The following is a 17,631-nucleotide window of genomic DNA, read 5'->3' as shown; positions in this document are numbered from 1 at the left end:
GATTATCATTCGCCCAAATGCGGCAATTCTGCTTATTGGCGAATCCACTGAGGTGAAAATGTGCCTCATCAGTGAGGATTATTTTCTTTGATATGCATTTTGATTTGAACGACCGTTTTCATAATAAGCCTGAATAACTTTAACGCGTTGAAAATTGAAAAATGTCAAATGAAATGCAGAAAAGCTTCGACGTTTAGGTGTGGTTCACATTCAACATCGGCCCTTGAAACTAACCTTGTTAATATATGAAATCAGGCCTTAAATGAGTTCCAAGTCGTAAACGGGCTCAGGGTGTGCTACTGGTATTAGCTAAAGTATTTACCTCAACTTCGATTTTGAAAGTCCTCGTGAGAGTAAAGGCTGACATCACTGCCATTTAAGAGATGCGATGGACGGGGCAAGGCAAGAAAAACATAGGACCTTGCGAAGTCTACTACAGCTGCAATGTAAAGGAGCGCAAATTCAGTGTTGGATTTCTTGTGGGAGAGATACGTCGTCACCAATTAATGTCGTTCACTCAGGTGGATGAGCGTATCGGAATAATCCGCATCAAAACGTGATTTTTTAATATCTCGCTCATTTGCGCCCACGCCCCGATGGAAGAGAAGGACAATGCGACCAAAGATTCCTTCTACGAACATCTGGAAAGTTTCTATGAGCGCTGCCCCCGACTTAAAAATCGTGCTTGGCGACTTCAACGCCAGGGTGGGCACAATGAAACATCCGGTAAGCGATACAGGCTAATCGACTTCACCGGAGTCCGGCTAATCGACAGCACCGGATACCACCATAAGAAAATACAGCAAGGAACGTGGCTGTCTCTTGATCGAAAAACGCGAAACCAAATCGATCATGTTGGGAAAGATGGACGACACGCTTCTAGTGCTTTAGATGTACGTACGATCCGAGGACCCAACATCGACTCGGATCATTACTTTGTTGCAGCCAAACTACGCACACGCCTCTGTGCAGCAAAACACCCGCATCTACCTACGCAAAGAATGTTCAACATCGAAAAGCGGCAATCACAACAGACAGCCAGAAGATTCGCCACTCGATTTTCAGTCCTGCTCGCAGAGAGTACTGCCCAACAAACCGGCATGCACGAACAATGGAGCAACATTTCTCGTTCTCTACGTACGGCCACCGAAGTAGAAATCGGATTCCGGCGAGCCCGAAAAGCAGTTAGTACGACGAGGAATATCATGCTACCGCAGAAAGAAAAGATACTGCCTATAGAGCCACGCTGCGATCGGGCGCAACGGGAGCCTTGTAGGATCGCTACCGGGAGCTAAGAAAAGAATGGAGACGTATTATCCGAAAAAAGAAACGAGAGGCCGAAATACGCGAGTGCGAGGAGCTTGAAATGCTGACCAATAGAAACAAATTCTACCAGAAAGTTCGGCGGTTTACTGGAGGTTTTAAAACTGGGGCGTTTTCCTGTAAAAACAATGACAGTGATTTGGTGACTGAAATCCAGAGTATAGTTAAATTGTGGAGGGAACATTTCTCAAACCTGTTAAATAGTGCTACGCTGTGCTTGTCACAGAGAATGTGAAGATCACGATCTATTGTCTGCAGGGTAACATTTTGCTCAAACATTTTTCTATAATTATAATTAATGATGAAAGTGATAATATAATACATGAGAAATGTTATTTATGGCTTACTTTAGACAATTTTGGTTTATAACAGATTTGTCCTTACATTAAAAATATTCTAGGAAAATCTAGTAGGGGAGTGTAACACAATGTTTAGTTGATTTTTAAAAACCTTGTCTGTCTATTTGTTCATTTGAACACGCTAGTCTACGAAATGGACGCCCAAAATTTGAAGAAACTCTTAGAAATTGCTGCAGGAATTTTCTAAGCAGGAATTTTTTTAAGAAAATTTTACATTTCTACTGTAAATATTACTCACTAGATACTGATGATACCGAATCATCATTTTTCAAAACATTTTATTTTCGTTTTGGCTCATATTCTAAGCAAATAGTATCTATGTATGAGAAAGCAAATGTCTTCGCAAAGATTAATACTCTAGACTTCGAAAATCATATCTTAAGGTCCGTTTGAGTGCACATTCAGAACGTCTTTCATTTGCATGGAAAGGCATATCTTAATAAAAAAATTTACCTTCTAGGAGTTTATCATGTCAATACATTTACAAAACAAATTGTATTTACGACTCCTTTTTGTTTTGAATTTCAGCGTTTATAATTCCCTTGGTGTTGACCAGCACTAAGTGAAGAATATATTAGTGATAGTTTAGTGTCGCTTTTTAAAATTTGGTTACGTCTATAGGTGGAAGAACCCGAGTCCTTCCTTGCTTTGGGGCAACACAACATCAAGAAGAAGCTTAAGAGTGAAGAGCTAGGGCTAAGGGAGGTTTGCTGGTACCAAATTATAGGGCTACGCCAGGCAAAATCCTTACTGGGAGGGCACAACCAAGAGAAGTTTAAAAAACTCATAACCTTCCCCAAGGTTAAACTGAGAATACTACCGCGCATAATTTCAGGCCACTGCAGACTGCGAAGTGATCTGCGCATGATCGGAGTTTGGTTTACGGACTCTTGTCGCTGAATACAAAACAACATAACCTTTTTCTCTAATTTTCTTCATCTCCTTCATAAAATGCACTTATACTTTTTTTTCTGTTAATTCTGCTTTTTTTCTAATAAATATTTTTAACCTTCGCGTGGACATTACATTTTCCAATAAAATACTTCACATTTTCTTCTTCGTTCAGATTGCAGAAGCTGCATATTTTTGACAATATTCGGAAGTTGACCGCTTTCGGCCAAGCGAAACTAGTCCTTCGCTATTTCAAGTCTGACTTGTTGCTGCTTTGGCGTGAGATCATGGTGGATGCTACGGTCAGATATTTTGAATTCTTTCGCCATTTTTTTCCAGCCAAATATAATGCAATCACTCTACTATGTTTGAAATCCATTACTGATTTTCTTTTTTTACGTTTACTCTCGACAAAATGCTTCAGCACGCTTGTAAAAAATACTCTGGACTATCATTTAGCCAAATATAAGACATCTGATGTCCGTGCATCAGTTGCGCGAGCCGTCTGAAGTTGGTTACACTTCGAGTGCCAGACCCTGTGCCTGAGTTAAGATAAAATACTTGTAATGCGGCCCTGAGAAAAACATTCGTATTCGTAACATTATGTAAAGACTTAATTGAGAGGCGATATTAGAAACAATGTTTTCTAAAGAAGAGGGCAGTCAATTGAGCCAGTTCTAATGTTAGTGGCAAATAAGCGGGCTAAATTGAATCTTTCGTCCTCAAGTACATGAAGGTTAGTTAGTTGGCAATGCGAATAGTAATAAGGTAGTAGTGCAAAAAAATTTACACATATTTTTTGAACTCGCTCAAAGCAGTTAGATATGTAGAAGTTTAGTGCAAGGACTCCAAATAAATGCCGCATGCTCCAGTCTTGACTTAACCAATGCACAATGCAGAGATGTAAGTGTGAAGGGATTCATAAATAAATATAATATAATTTTTATGAATATTATATAACAGGATGGAACCAAATACAACGCCACGGTACTTCATTTGGATCACAGACTCTAAGCCAGATATTGCAGATTAATAGTAAATGGTTAGCTGAAGAGCCGTCGAGGTTGTTCTCTTAATGGCGCACAAACATGGCACAAGCATATAAGCAATGGATCACATGAATAGCAAAATAAAGATTTTCATCACTCAATACAATCTTTCTTTTTTTCGTTTAGTAAAAAAATTATTCTAAAACAAAACTTGATGATTTGCACCACCTTGCATATGAAGTGTTCATTTAGTCTCGGAAATGTCACATTCTCGCCTGCAAAATCATATTAATTTCAATACTGTAGTGGTTTTTACTATGGCATGAAATATTCTTACCACTAAGTTTGTTTCTTCAGTGCTGGCCAAAGAGAATATCAGCCAAGCCGCCAATTTAAGGCACCATCTGCTTGCTGCGTGTCCAAACTAAAGAAGTGGTGATTAAAAAGTTACCAAAGATATCAGCAATGCTTTTCCTTTGCCGCTGCTTAGCGAAACTACTTCAAATTATGTGACAAGCCAACAGAAGTTTTTACAGTCTTCAACTGTTCCAGGCTGCTGTTATTCATGCTTTGCATCGAACTACCGCTAATGAGGTTGTTGAAATGACTTTTTTCTTTCTTTGCTAAGAAAAGTAAGCGTAATACACAGCTGTACGTGGGATTTTTAAAAACAATGTTGTTGCTGTATAAAGCTAATTGAGTTTCTTCAGAATTTGGTGAAAGTGGTGAATTATTGTCGGTAAAATAAGTGCCGTGCATAGAATTAGTGGCATTTTTAAGGAAGTTATTTGCTTCTAACTTAATTTTAATAATTTTTTATGATAATACAATTTATTTTCTTACAAAAACCATATAAACCTAAACTTCATACTTTGTGCAAATTAAGAAAAAAATCTATATAATTTCATCAAAATTGCTCGCTTTTTAATCAGAATTTTTAGAGAAATTCCTGGTGTGCAGCTTTATTGCCCATTGAGTTCTGAAGTAAGAAAATATACATTTAAAGTCAATCAAAAATTGCTTTGGGGTTTGCTGGTTTGTTCATCACCGCAGCTAGGCTTCTTTGACCTCTTGTACGCCGTTAAGGTGAGTTTCCTTGAGAAGCGATTCCATCATGAGAAATAAGAAGGCGACTTAAGCAGTTATCGGAGCTATAGGAAGCTGCGGCGAAGCTGCTCTATGTCGCCAAAAATTCTTGCTTAGTAAACAAGGAATGGCTCGGTGCATTACCTAGCGGCAGATCTAAAATAGTTGTTCAACCTTTTTTAATTTTTTGGGGCGATTTGAAGCTTATTGACTACAGTCTTCCTTATGACATAAACAATATTTCTAAAAAACAAAAACTGGGCCAAAAGCATAACTATTTTGCAGATTAAGTAATAAGACCCTTTCAAAAGAAATACTTCGTAGAAGTGAAGAAGAAGTTACACGGTACGTCCTTTCATAGTACAAAAAATTTAGTATAATTTGTACTATTTATTAAAGATGTTACACTGACTTAAAATTAACTGGGTATTTTCTGCTTACTCTTAAACAAATTCACTGAAGCTTTAAGCTATCAAATAGTTCAAAATTTTGAAGTGTGGCCCGCTTTGGAGGCTCACTCTAGTCTTAAGTTATGTATAGGGTCCGCCATATACGTTTACGGAATTAAAAATGCTATAGAAAAGAAACTACTCAATATTTTTCCAAACTGTTTTTTTTTATTTTGAAGTACAATCCTTCCGGTTAATGATGGAATACAACTTCATTCATAGGGCTACCTCGGCTAGCCATGCACCATCCCATATGATCGGTCCAATTTTCCTACACATTTTCGATTGTATGCGGCTGTATTTCAGCTATGACATCGCATATGTTGGTCTTCAGTGCGTCAATTGTTGCTGGTTTGTTGGCATAACACTGGTACCATGATTTTCAAAGTAATGTCGCAATATTTCCCAGCGTTTTTTGAGCGTATACACAACCATTTTCGTTCAGCGGAAGAATAAAACTAATTGTCTGTCAAATCAGATGACATCTAAGTGTTACCATTCTTCAAATAATACCTAGTTCAAATCCGTAACAATAGATGGCGGGCCCTATATTTATAAAATCAAGCGCTTTGGAAGGAGCTATGTTCAATATTTTAAATGGAGATGATAGTTGCTCTTCGAGGTCTACATCTTTTCTTCAGTCAAGCCACAAAAAATAGAGTCGTGGTCAACCCATAAAAAGGGAGTCCATTTCCTTGCAAATTTCATTATACAAAATGATTTTTGAACCTGATATATCCTTTAAGACAATCAAACGTAGCCAATAACCTCTTTTTTTGCCTTTTGCAATATCTTTTGTACTAGGAGGTAGCAGATGGAGACAGTTCGCGTCTTTTCAATAGCTCTGAAATATAAATATGAGTATTAAATGATTTGCAGGAAAGCTCATGCAACTTCCATATATCATTGGGCTGTCATATTATAAAATAACAACAGCCCTCTCTAATTGCTTTCACACTACAGGACTCAGTCCAAAAGTTATTTCAATATGGATTCCTACTAGGTTCAGAAAGAGTTAAGAAAGTTAATAAAAAAGTGGCAACGAAGCTCACAACCATCGCTAAAAACTTTATTAAATAAAATTACTCGACATTCAAGAAAAGAAATTAATAAATTATAAAAATGCATCCTTTATAATTCTGCAGCGGTTAAATCATTTGATGGAAACAAATGCCCTAATTCTACACACCAGCTTGAATTTTGAGCAAATCCCTCAACAATTGAATAAGTCAATCAAAAAGAAATCGAAAAGAAGCAAGTGTGCTCTTCCATATTCCTCGATGTTGCTCAGGCCTTCGACAAAGTGTGGTATGACGGACTATTCCATAAGCCTAGCGAATGCCACAAGGCAGTAGCCTTGGCCCTATACTTTATGTAATTAAACGGAGCAAAATCACTTCACGTAGATTTTACGAATAAGAAATTGAATATCGTTCTATACACATATCAGGCATCATAGTTTAGATACTGAATGGCGGATAGTATTGATAGTCTCAATAGCGATAAACCCTCCCTAATCGTGTGAAGCTACTTAACAATCGTCGTGATATTTAGAGGACTTTCTCTTATTTATCAGCATCCATTAACAACCCGCCGGGCGTATGAGTGACACACGTGTCTTCTAATTTTAATCAGAATTTGTTAGTTAACTCAAGCGCACAGTCGATGTGCAAAACAATTTGTGAAAATTTGTTTTAAAATTCAATTTTATGCAAGAAAATGTGTATGAATTTGTGTGTCAGCTCGAATTGTTGAGATGCATGTAAGGACGACCGTAGTAAAACAAAAAAAAAACTTACCAGCATTGCACAGCTGCTAGTCAAATATGCCATATGTGTTGTTGCTCACACATACTCATATGCAGTTTGTCAACGTGTGTTTGTGCATGAATAACAGTTTCTTGACTGCGTTGTTATTCCACCGTAGCTCTTGCAGTGCCTTGCCTTGGCTTGTCAGCTGCTGAACATGCGCGTGCCTCACTATCTGTGTACATATACATAAGTACGAATGCAGATAGTAAGGAGTAATGAAAATCGAATCTGTTGTGCGCAAATTGCATTTACACGCATCCCAATTTATTCGCAATTTGCATGAAAAATTGCAAAAGTGTTTTTTAAGTATAAGATTTATGTTGCTGTGGTCATAAAGCTGAAGTTTAATAAAATAACACAATTCTTACATTTATAACTATTTTTCTATTATAATACAAGGAGGTCCTGCATCTGGCGTTAGAAATTTAATTTAGTTTCAGTTATAATCAAAAAACATATGAGAGCGGTTCCTTGACCAGTGTCCAAGTATTTTGGACATTGTTCTTAGTTCTTGCAAAAATTGGTTAATTTGTAGGCTTGGATATAACAAGAAGTAAAGTGAAAATTTTTTCAAAAAAATTTCATAAATTTGAGATTTATTCAATGTCGAAAATTTTGGTTTAGAGTTTTGCCAAACTGAAATATTTTCGGTTTTTTTTTTAATTCTTGATAAATAACTTTTATTTTGTTATAATTTCGTATGGTGAAAGATATTTTAGAAAAATAGTGTTTCCGAAAAATTAGCCTTCTTTTTATTAAAATCGTTGAGGAAATTACTTTCTTTGTTAATTTTTTAAAAACGTATAAGAAAATATAACTATAAATGTGTATAACTAAAAAAATTTATTTTCGTATAAACTTAAGACCATCTCCAAAACACAGAGTCCCTTGACCCGTCAAAACTGGCCAAAATGTTATAGTATAGTTTTTCGCGGGCTCTATGATACCTTTAGAGGTATCGGATTTTAAATTGAAATAATTTATAAAAAAAATTGTAAATAAATTAAACAACGAAAATTCAAATTGATTGGGCAATATTTATTATTTTTGCTTAAAACCATTCATGAAATTTATTTTTTAAAGATAATCCCTTTCCAATGATAGCGCAACTGAGCCATAATTCGGCCATCCATAAAACCCAATTTTCAATGACTCGGTAGAGGACTTCATAGGTTTTTTTTTTTTTTTTTACGAGGAGGAAGCATCGAAAGCCTACCCCGTCAGTGTGGGATTTTAACCCGAACTAAACCTCCTACCGTCAAAGTACCGATCCCCACGGTACAACCGTTAAGTATTCGTTGGGAGGCGGTTTGAGCACTAAGCCCAATGTTCGTTATTGTCCTGATGCAATACGTCGAAAGTAGCATCTGCTTGTTACCACCCACTGTTTAGGTCATCTGATGAGAGAGCCACCCCTGTCATAACAGTACTCCCCCACCCACCATGTCTCTGTCCATACCACAGAAACGTAAGTTTCTATGTCTAGTATCGTCAGTTTACTTGCATCCAAATAAATTTATCTAGCAAGTGGTCCTACAGCACCACCATAAGTTACTAAATCTACTACTACAGGAAAAGGTACTACATCTACTACTACAGGAAAAGGTATTACATCTACTACTATGGAATTTCAGCTATTGCTACGTTTTCGCTTTTTCGCCTTCTCTCCATTTGTTTCAAATCATTGAGTACGAACGCTGACAAATTTTTTATACCATCCCATACTTCTTTAGATTGTAGCATATGTGGAACAACATTGTCCGGTGTTATTCTTTCTGCTACTTGGTTCTCCAACAACTCTCGTTCTTTACTATATCTTTGGCAGTGAAAGAACATATGCTCCGCATTTTCATTAGCCTTGGCACAAAATGAGCATATAACTCCATCATCATGGCCATATTTATGGAGGTACTCTCTAAAACAACCATGTCCTGTCAGGAATTGCGTCATATAAAAGTCGACATTACCGTGTTTTCTATCAACCCATGCCTGCACAACACTAATGAGTCGGTGTGTCCATCTCCCTTTGGTTGTTATATCTCGTATCTGATTTTTTTGCGCTCCTCAGCTATTAACGACCTGCCAAGGCTTCGGCTTTTGTCATATATTCTCTTACTTTCCAGAGCCATTATATCTGGGGGCATTATGCTAGAGATTACCCCAATAGCTTCATGGGATACAGTGCGAAAAGCGCTTGCGACTCTAATAGCGCTGAGTCGAAACAGAGATTTTGTGCTCTTGCCGTTTTTTTGGTATTTTAACGCTTGTCCACATACCGGTGCAGCATACATTACAATGGATTGGGTAACTTTTGCCAGTAGTAGCCTTCTATTCTGGCTTGGCCCGCCTATGTTAGCCATTATTCGAGATAGCGCCGTGTTTACCCGTGCTGCTTTCTCACAAACTTTTTCAATGTGCACTTTGAAGTTTAAGCGTGCATCAATCATGACTCCCAAGTATTTCAGGTATGGTTGGGTGTTGATGTTATGCCCGTCTATGCTTAGTGTAATGTTCTCAATTTTTTCCTGCTTGTAATCAAAACTGCTTCAGTTTTTTGGCCCGCAAGCTGTAGGTTTGACTATGTAAGCCAGTTTTTTAGTTTGTGAACTGTCGCACTACATATAGTCTTGATTTGATGAAGCTCTTTTGCAACTATTGCCAACGCAATGTCATCCGCGTATCCGATTAATTGGGCTGCTTTTGGTATAGAGATGCGGAGGATTCCATCGTAGAGCACATTCCCCCAGTTACTCTATATTGCTTAACTCCTTCGTCTGTGTCATAGAGTAGTATTCTATCTGACAGGTAGCTTTTTATCAAACGCAATAGATATGGTGGCGTGTCCAGGTTCCCTAAAGCTTGCATAATGTGGGACCAGCATGCAGAGTTAAAAGCATTTTTTACGTCCAATGTTATGACGGCGCAATACTCCTTGGTACCATGCATCCATCTTGTTCCTTCAATGGCATTTTCCGCTATTGATATAAGTTTTTTTATTGCATCAATTGTCGAGCGCCCCCTGCGGAAACCATATTGGTTGTCGGACAAGCCTTCTTTTTCAGTAACGTGCTGCTCTAAGCGATCAGCAATAAGCCGTTCTAAAATTTTGCCCATCGTATCAATCAGATGGGTCGATACGAGCTTGGTTGACCCGGCGTCTTATTACGTTTCGGCAAAAGGACAAGTCGTTGCTGTTTCCAGATTTTTGGGAAGACACCATCTCGAAAACACTTTTGATATGTCTCCACGAAGGGTTTTGCATCTTCTTTCAGTGCGAGTTTAAGAGCTCCGTTTGGTATTCCGTCTAGTCCTGGAGCTTTAGTGTTTCCAAAACGACCCAAGACTGTATTTACCTCTGTTTCCGTGACAGTAGGTATATCTGTAATAAAAAATGCGTCTGCTGTTATTCGGTATTCTCGGCGCTCTTTTAGTCGGCTCTTTTCCTTTGCAACCACTGATCTTAGACATCACCATTTTATACGCTCCTCCCCATGGATTTTCATTAGCTTTGGCACAAAGTTCTTTGAAGCAGGAAGCCTTGCTTTTTTTAATCGCATTTTTGAGGCCCTTGCGTTTCATTTTGAAGATTTCCCGCAGCCTTTCTTTTTCACTTGTTCCTCTGCTTCTTTGGTATTGACGTCTAGCTTTGTGGCAAGCGCCTCTGAGTTCAGCTATATCGCTGTTCCACCAGTATGCCAGTTTCCGTATGTAAGTGTGTTTTTTCCTGATCATTGCAGCATCACAGGCTTTGGTCAGGCGTGTTACCAGTAGCTGAGCTTGCTCATTCGCGTCGTTTATGTCAGTTGGATGAGCGTTTAGCATAATCTTAAAAATCTCTTCGTCCATGGTTTCGATCTTCCACCCTTTTGTCTGGGCTTTTTTAGCAGGCTTGTTCTTTCCTTTACTTTGTTTCGGATGTATTATTTCGATCATTATGGCCAAGTGGTCGCTGTGGGTATAAATGTTGGAAATCTGCCATTTCGTCCTTAAGGGGGGGTAGGGTCACAAAATCGAAATTTTTTTTCTTCACTCATCTTATAGTAAATCATTTCAAGAATGTTGTGTCAAAATTTTAAGTGGATCGGAGCAGAACTCTCAAAGTTATAGCCTTTGTAGGCACTCTACCTCGAATGCGGAGCATCGATAATTTCTCAGAGTCATTTTTTCAAACGCGTTTTTCCCGAAACGACTTCTTAAAAGTCGGTGCCAATCACAACTCCGAAACTATTCAACCGATTCTTTTCAAATTTGGCACACGTTTTCTAAATCAAAAATACCTCCCCCCTACACTGTTTTTTTTTTATTTTTTTTTTTTAAGGTTGTTTTTCACTTACAAATATGACGAAATTTTTCGCCAAAAATGCTCGTTTTACGTTTTTTTGCCACCAAAACTAATTACAAAAATGAAAAAAAAAAAAATTATTAATGTAGGGGGGAGCATTACGTCATACTTTAACTGAAAAATTCGACTTTTTTAGTTTCAGATGATTCTACGACGAATGCCGATTGGCACCGCAGAGCACCTCTCGAAAAACATATCTCCAAAAAAACTCTGTCATGGGCTTATTTGTCAATATTTTATTATTAATATTTTTCAAAAACTTATTGAAAAGATGTACAATAACATGCAACTGATTTTATTAAAGTATCTTAAGCCATATTTCTGTAAAAAATTCAAAAAAAAAGTGTTTTTTTTTTAGCGCTAAACCCTACCCCCCCCCCCCCCCCCCCCCCTTAAAGTTAAAGATCTGTTGGCTTGTTGTATTGTTCACATATTACCGCCACGTCTGTGGACTTCATAGGTATCTCTTTATTAATGTTGGCTTCCAAAACTTAATCGATGCTAGTTTATCCACAAAGGATTTGCTTAGCACAGAAATGTCGGTCTTTGAGGTAGGACTTGAGAAAAGTGTAATAATTTATGGGTAGTGTCTTTTATTTCTCATAGTAATCCGTCATGCCAAATGCAGTCAAAGTATTGGGATATGTCGTGAAAAGCGACTGTGCAATACTTTTTCTGCTCGAAAGCTTTGTGAATACTATTTACGAGTCTGTGTAACTGTTATTTTTTTAAATTTTTTTTTTATTCCTGTATTATCCATTTCTTTCTTTATATCTTTCTTTTATAAGAAAGTAGCAATAAGCTTACAAATCTTATGTGCTAGAGTATTTTGTTTCCTTGCCAGTGCTACGTGGCACTTGTGAAAATCATATTTTAGGGATCAAAATAAGAAACTTTGCCGAAGGAAACATACCTCTAAAACGAATGATGTCCCCCAATTTGGGTCGAACTTTTTAGTTTCTTTTCTATAACTCACTTAAATTAGTTTTTTCATTTACATATGTTCTGACTAAATAAATTTCTTAAGAGAAAAAATAGATATTATTATAAATAAATAAAAATAAAGAAAAGACATAGCCATTTAGCTGATTAGCATGTAAAGGCCAAAAATGGTGATATTTTTAAATTGGGGGACATCAGAATTCGTTTTAGAGGTATGGTTCCTTCGGCAAAGTTTCTTAGTTTGATCCCTAGAATACGATTTTCACAGGGCAATGAGCGATTTTTAAATCGACCTGCCCTAATATACATACATTTTATATGATGAAATCGGATGTAAATATGATGGAAGTGAATGAATGGAGAGAGACAAAAAGGACGTTTTTCCAGTATCCGATTCTTCTTTGCTGGGAATTAAAAAGGCTTAGTTTTCTATTTGTTTTAAAACTTCTGTTATCCCTCATGCTGATTGTGCAAGTTATTTTTTTCCGCGCGTGATTGATGTGGATGGATGAAGCTGAAAAGGAGGCTTTTCTAGTCTCCAATTTTTCGTAGCTGGGAGCCGGAGAGGCCTAGTTCCCAGTCTTTCCGGAATTGGATGGAGAGAGCCGGAAAAGCCCAATGCCCAGTCTGCCTTGAAACTGCATTTACCTCTCATGACGATGAGGTCGTACTGAAAGCTGGAATGGCCGAGATTCCATTGCTTTCGTGGACGGACCCTCGTGCGTCTATGATATGCTATTTTGCATAGCAATCCGCTTTGCCGTTATAAATAAAAAGGTCGCATAATGTGAACATATATTTTAATTTATTCAAATGCAATTAATGAAATCTATCGGAACACAAAATATTATATTTGTCTAAGACGACTTTGATAATTATGGACACATATTTTTACATTCATCTCAGCTTTTGAGTGTCACCAGTATTTATGTCATATTTGTGAACATTTTTAAAAGTCCTTTGAATCAGCCTTTGGCGTCCGTGTTTAAACTCAAGATTTCGGTCTACTCAAGTAGGCGTTTAACAAATTAACTTTTGATATGTAAAACGAGTTCCCAAATACACAGTGTACTTACACCTGCAGATATACAAGGTGGCACAAAATTAATCATCCGATTTTGCTTAAGAATAATTTTTCTACTAAATAAAAGAAAATGGTTTTAAGTGATGGAAATCTCTATTTTGATCTTCACGCACTCTATTGTTTGTCTGTTGCAACTGTTTAGTTCGCAAGTGGCGAGTTATACATCCAATAGCGGGATTAATTTTGCGCCACCTTGTATACACTCATTACTTCGGTTTCATGTGCACGCCTCTGCCGGTTTGTCAACTTTAATTTAAACGCCTGAATGAATTTACGCTGCATTCAGTGGGCTCACAAGCTTTACTACGTAAATGTATGCGAATGTGTGTGTAATGATGCACTCTGTGGGCCTTTAGTGTAGTCAATACTCATATACGGGTGAAAGCAGTGAAAGCAATGCCCCGCATTTCTCAGCAGTACTTACCGTCGTCACGTATAAAATCGACGCTGACATTTTGTAGATTGACGTGAAAGAAATCCAGAAAATTGTGAAAGCCCTGTTGCACATGCAACACGTCCAGTATGCGAGATGGAATTAAAACGCCAACATGTTGTTTGCGATCGGTGGAATACGGCCGTTGCTGTGCCTGTGCCTGCTGCTGTTGTTGAATTTGTGGCACGTGCTGTGCATCCTGTTGCAGCTGTTCGTGCGACTGTACTTCTTTTTCTGTTTGTGGGTTTTGTTTCTGTGTCGACAGTCGCTTTTGATTGAATGGTTGTTGTTTTTCTCTTTGCTGCCACCTCTGTTGCTGCCGCTGTTGCAGTGACTTTTCAAGTCGAGTTTGCTTGCGCTGGTTTCGGTTATCAGGTTGTGCATCTTTATTTGCTGATTCTTGTTGGCGTTGCCTTTCCTGTTGCTGCCGTTGCTGCTGCTGCTGCTGTGACCCTTTGCCAAACTTCTTTGTTTCGGTGGTTAAACGAGCGCCAGAATACTTTTTGGCAGGCATTGCAGTTGAATAAGATTCCAATGTTGGTGCTCTTATTATTGTTGTTGTTGTAATTGTTGGCAGCATCATTGTGTCAAATTGCTGTGGCGGTCGTTGTAGTTGCTCTTGTGGCCGTTGTTGTCGCTTTTGAGGTTGCACTTGTTGCTGCTGACTTTTCCGCTCATTGTCTGGTAACTTTGGCATTTGTTGTTGCTGTTGTGCTTGTTTGTGGAGTACCTGCTGCTGCCTTTGTGGCTTGTATTCTGTACTCTTCTGCTTTTTTTGCCGTGTTGTTGTGTCAATTTCCGCAACATGCTGTCCAACTGACACCGCCTCCCCATCCTCTTTTCCTTTTGCTGCTGCTGCTGCTGCTGCTGCCACCGTTGCTGTCACTGACTCGCCTATTTTTGCTGTTTTGTTTACTTCCTCTATTGTTGTTGTAATTACTTTGTGTTCTATTGTTGCTTTTGCTGTTTGCTCTTGTTTACCTGTTACCTCAGCCAAAGGGCGCTCAAATGCAGTTGATGCCGCCGAGCTTGTTAATGTTGCACCAACCGAGTGACGAGTTGTTGACGCATGTCGCCACTGGTTTCGCTCTGTTGGGTTGGCTATTCCGTTGATTGTAGCCTTGCTGGCTGCTTTGTCCACTTCTGCAATTCTCTGCTGTTGTATTTCTTGTAGCTGTCTTTGCTCAGCAGCGCCTGCCTCACAGCTGCTACGACTATTATTATTATTACTATTATTATTGTTATTGTTATTGTTGTTTTCACTGCAATCACTATATCTCTTGTCAACTTGTACTGCCCTGACAGCTGTTATGTTGTTGGTTGTAGTGGTTTGTGTTTTAGTTGTTGTACTCGTTGTTGTTGGCTCAGCAGCAGTAGCAGCATCCAATACATTTATTTTTGCGGCAACTTTTTGTTGGGTGGACACGCCCACCAGTGTACAATGTACGCCCACCAACTGCAGGGTATCGAGGAGTAGGAAGAAGGCTGTCAGCAGCAGAAATAATTTACCAATTGGACAGATTGTTAACTTCATTTAGACGACAACACCGACGACTGGCGCTTCAGTGTATGTATATATATATGACTATATAAGTTGTAGTTATTATTGTTTATCTGTTTAGTAATTGTATCTTTGTACTCTTATGGAAATATTTGAAAATATGTTGGCTACAGCAATGAGAGCTTCTTGCGACTCTTCATCGCCTTTAATTCGCGCCTAGGCGTATGCAATGGCATCCTGCATTATTGTAGCTATTCCGCGTTTTGTAGAAAACGCAGAGTATAATAAGCGCGCCTGCTGTAAAACCAACTGAATTCTTCCCCATCAGCAAACGTTGCTGCTGCAGCGCTTGGCTGATGAATTAAAAAATTTCGTATCCGACGTTTCTTGCTTGCTCGTTTTGTGTTTTATTACTGATATTCTTCTATCTGAAAAAGAAAATATAAAAAATAATAATAAATTGGAGATTTAAATAATTATGTGAAAAAAGTTTGTTGACAGTGAATTAATCCATTGTTTTGCATTCTATTGTTTTATATAAGTACTCTTTATTTCGGAATATTAACCTCCAACCAAATATGTAGATACCAAAAAATTATTCTTGTACTCAAAACTGGTTGAAATATATTATAAGATGCGTTCCGGCGGTAGTAAAATGTACAGGTTTTAGTCAGAAGTTACAACCAATGAACAGAATGCATGAGCTAGAAACTGAAAAACAAGCCATCATATATTGGATTCCAGGACACAAGGGAATTGAAGGAAATGAGCAAATCTTCCTGTAGCTAGCACGACAGGTATACAATCACCACTCTGCAAATAACGACTGGTTATAATTGCAACAATGATTCAAGACGCGAGCTCAAGATGGGAAGGAACCCGCTTATGCAGGATCGCGAAAGTCATGATGCGCAGCCAAAATGTCAGGTCTATGAACTACATTTTGTCTCTTCCCAGGAAAGAGTGTTAATTAGGCACACTGTCTTACTTCATGAAACTAGGGCCGAACGATACTTGCACAATATGTAACGAAGTCAACGCGAGCGGGGCTCTGGAACACCTACTCTGCCACTTTCCTGCACTTACCAAAACACGAATAAACTGCTTCGGTTCTGCATCATTTTCAACCTTAGGAAGCGGGGCAGATAAAAAAATTACTAGAATTACTAAAATTATCTAAACTGTGTATAAATGACATAATATAAAGTTCCTGAACTCCCCATACAAACATTTGGTGTCACTATGGATCAATTTCTGGACTATATGCGATCTAGAAGATCAGCCGCATCCAACCGAACCTATCTTACCAACAATGATTTGTTATAAGATTGTCACCTTCGTGAGAGTATTTCGAGCTGCGCCGTACTAAGTGGGAAACAAGAAAGAGAATTGTTGGTTCGGTGAGTTCTAGAGCCGCACTTATTGGAAGAGTTTGATGGAAGAGCGTCATGGCTTTAATATGAAGTCAGTGTACGCTTTAAGTTTATCATTTCGTAATGCCTTCGAGACATACACCGATCTGCTCGGCAAGTGAAATGAGCAATCTTGGACAGCTGAATAGCTGCTTCTACCAAACTGACTCACGGCGAGATAGCAGTTCGCGGATGTTGCCACCTTCTGCATTCTCTTCACCGTGAGAACTCACAGAGGAATAGTTCCAGCGGGCAAAAATATAGTAACTGAAAGCACTTTCGTGAGAGTAAATTAGATTAATTTCTAAAAAATCCCTGAGAGCGGGTTATTTGTCTGAGGTTGGCCACACTTCTGCGTTCTGTACATCGTGGAAATGAGCAATCCTGCATTGGGAAACAAAAAGCGAGTGCTGAAGCACATAATTATAATAGGTTTAGCAAAATGAGAATCAAAAAGAAAACATTCGAAGTTTTCGGAAATTGTTATTATTTTAAATAAGCTTTTTATTAATGCTTTCACAAATTTTCAACAAATTATCTTAATTGCGAAACACGTGAAAATTCAAGAATGGTGATTTAGATTATAAATTTTTCGATTTCGAGATAATTTACCAAGAATTAACAGCAAAAATGTAATTAATAACAAAAAATGCAAAATACTTGTCTTATTTATGCCTCTCACAAACAAACCATTAATTCTATATTGCTAAACCATGAACATGTCTTCGAGGCAAATGAAGCAAAATAAAAAAAATAATAAAATAATAATCGAAAGTCGAATGTACGTAGCCCGCAAAATATGGAAATTCGCCTTAATTTTTGAGCACACCTCGTATGTATGCTAATGACTATGCTCAGAATACTACTATTTCCACAGATCTGCTTGTATTCTAATGCTTTCATCTCCGGTTTCTATTCGACACAAATAACATTAAGGAATTCCGGTGGTATAGAATTTTCAAATGATGGATTTTTTTAAATATTTCAAAAGTATAGGCTTTCAAAAATA

The 17,631-nt window shown here is 38.0% G+C and overlaps 1 protein-coding gene across 1 annotated transcript in view; it reads right to left on the bottom strand.

Moving 5' to 3' along the window:
- The window catches only part of LOC129251333 (uncharacterized), a 31,914-nt gene extending 15,583 nt beyond the window's left edge, over window positions 1-16,331 (bottom strand). The window contains exons 1-2 of the mRNA XM_054890741.1: window positions 16,297-16,331; window positions 13,701-14,923 (exon numbers count right to left, since the gene is read on the bottom strand). Of these exons, the coding sequence (XP_054746716.1) occupies window positions 13,701-14,923; window positions 16,297-16,331 (1,258 nt within the window). The remainder of the gene's footprint in view (window positions 1-13,700; window positions 14,924-16,296) is intronic.
- Between the last annotated feature and the right edge of the window lie 1,300 nt (window positions 16,332-17,631).

Source organism: Anastrepha obliqua, chromosome 1 (genome assembly GCF_027943255.1).
Source record: "Anastrepha obliqua isolate idAnaObli1 chromosome 1, idAnaObli1_1.0, whole genome shotgun sequence".
Classification (NCBI taxonomy): domain Eukaryota; kingdom Metazoa; phylum Arthropoda; class Insecta; order Diptera; family Tephritidae; genus Anastrepha; species Anastrepha obliqua.
This window is presented reverse-complemented; position numbering and strand designations above follow the sequence as displayed.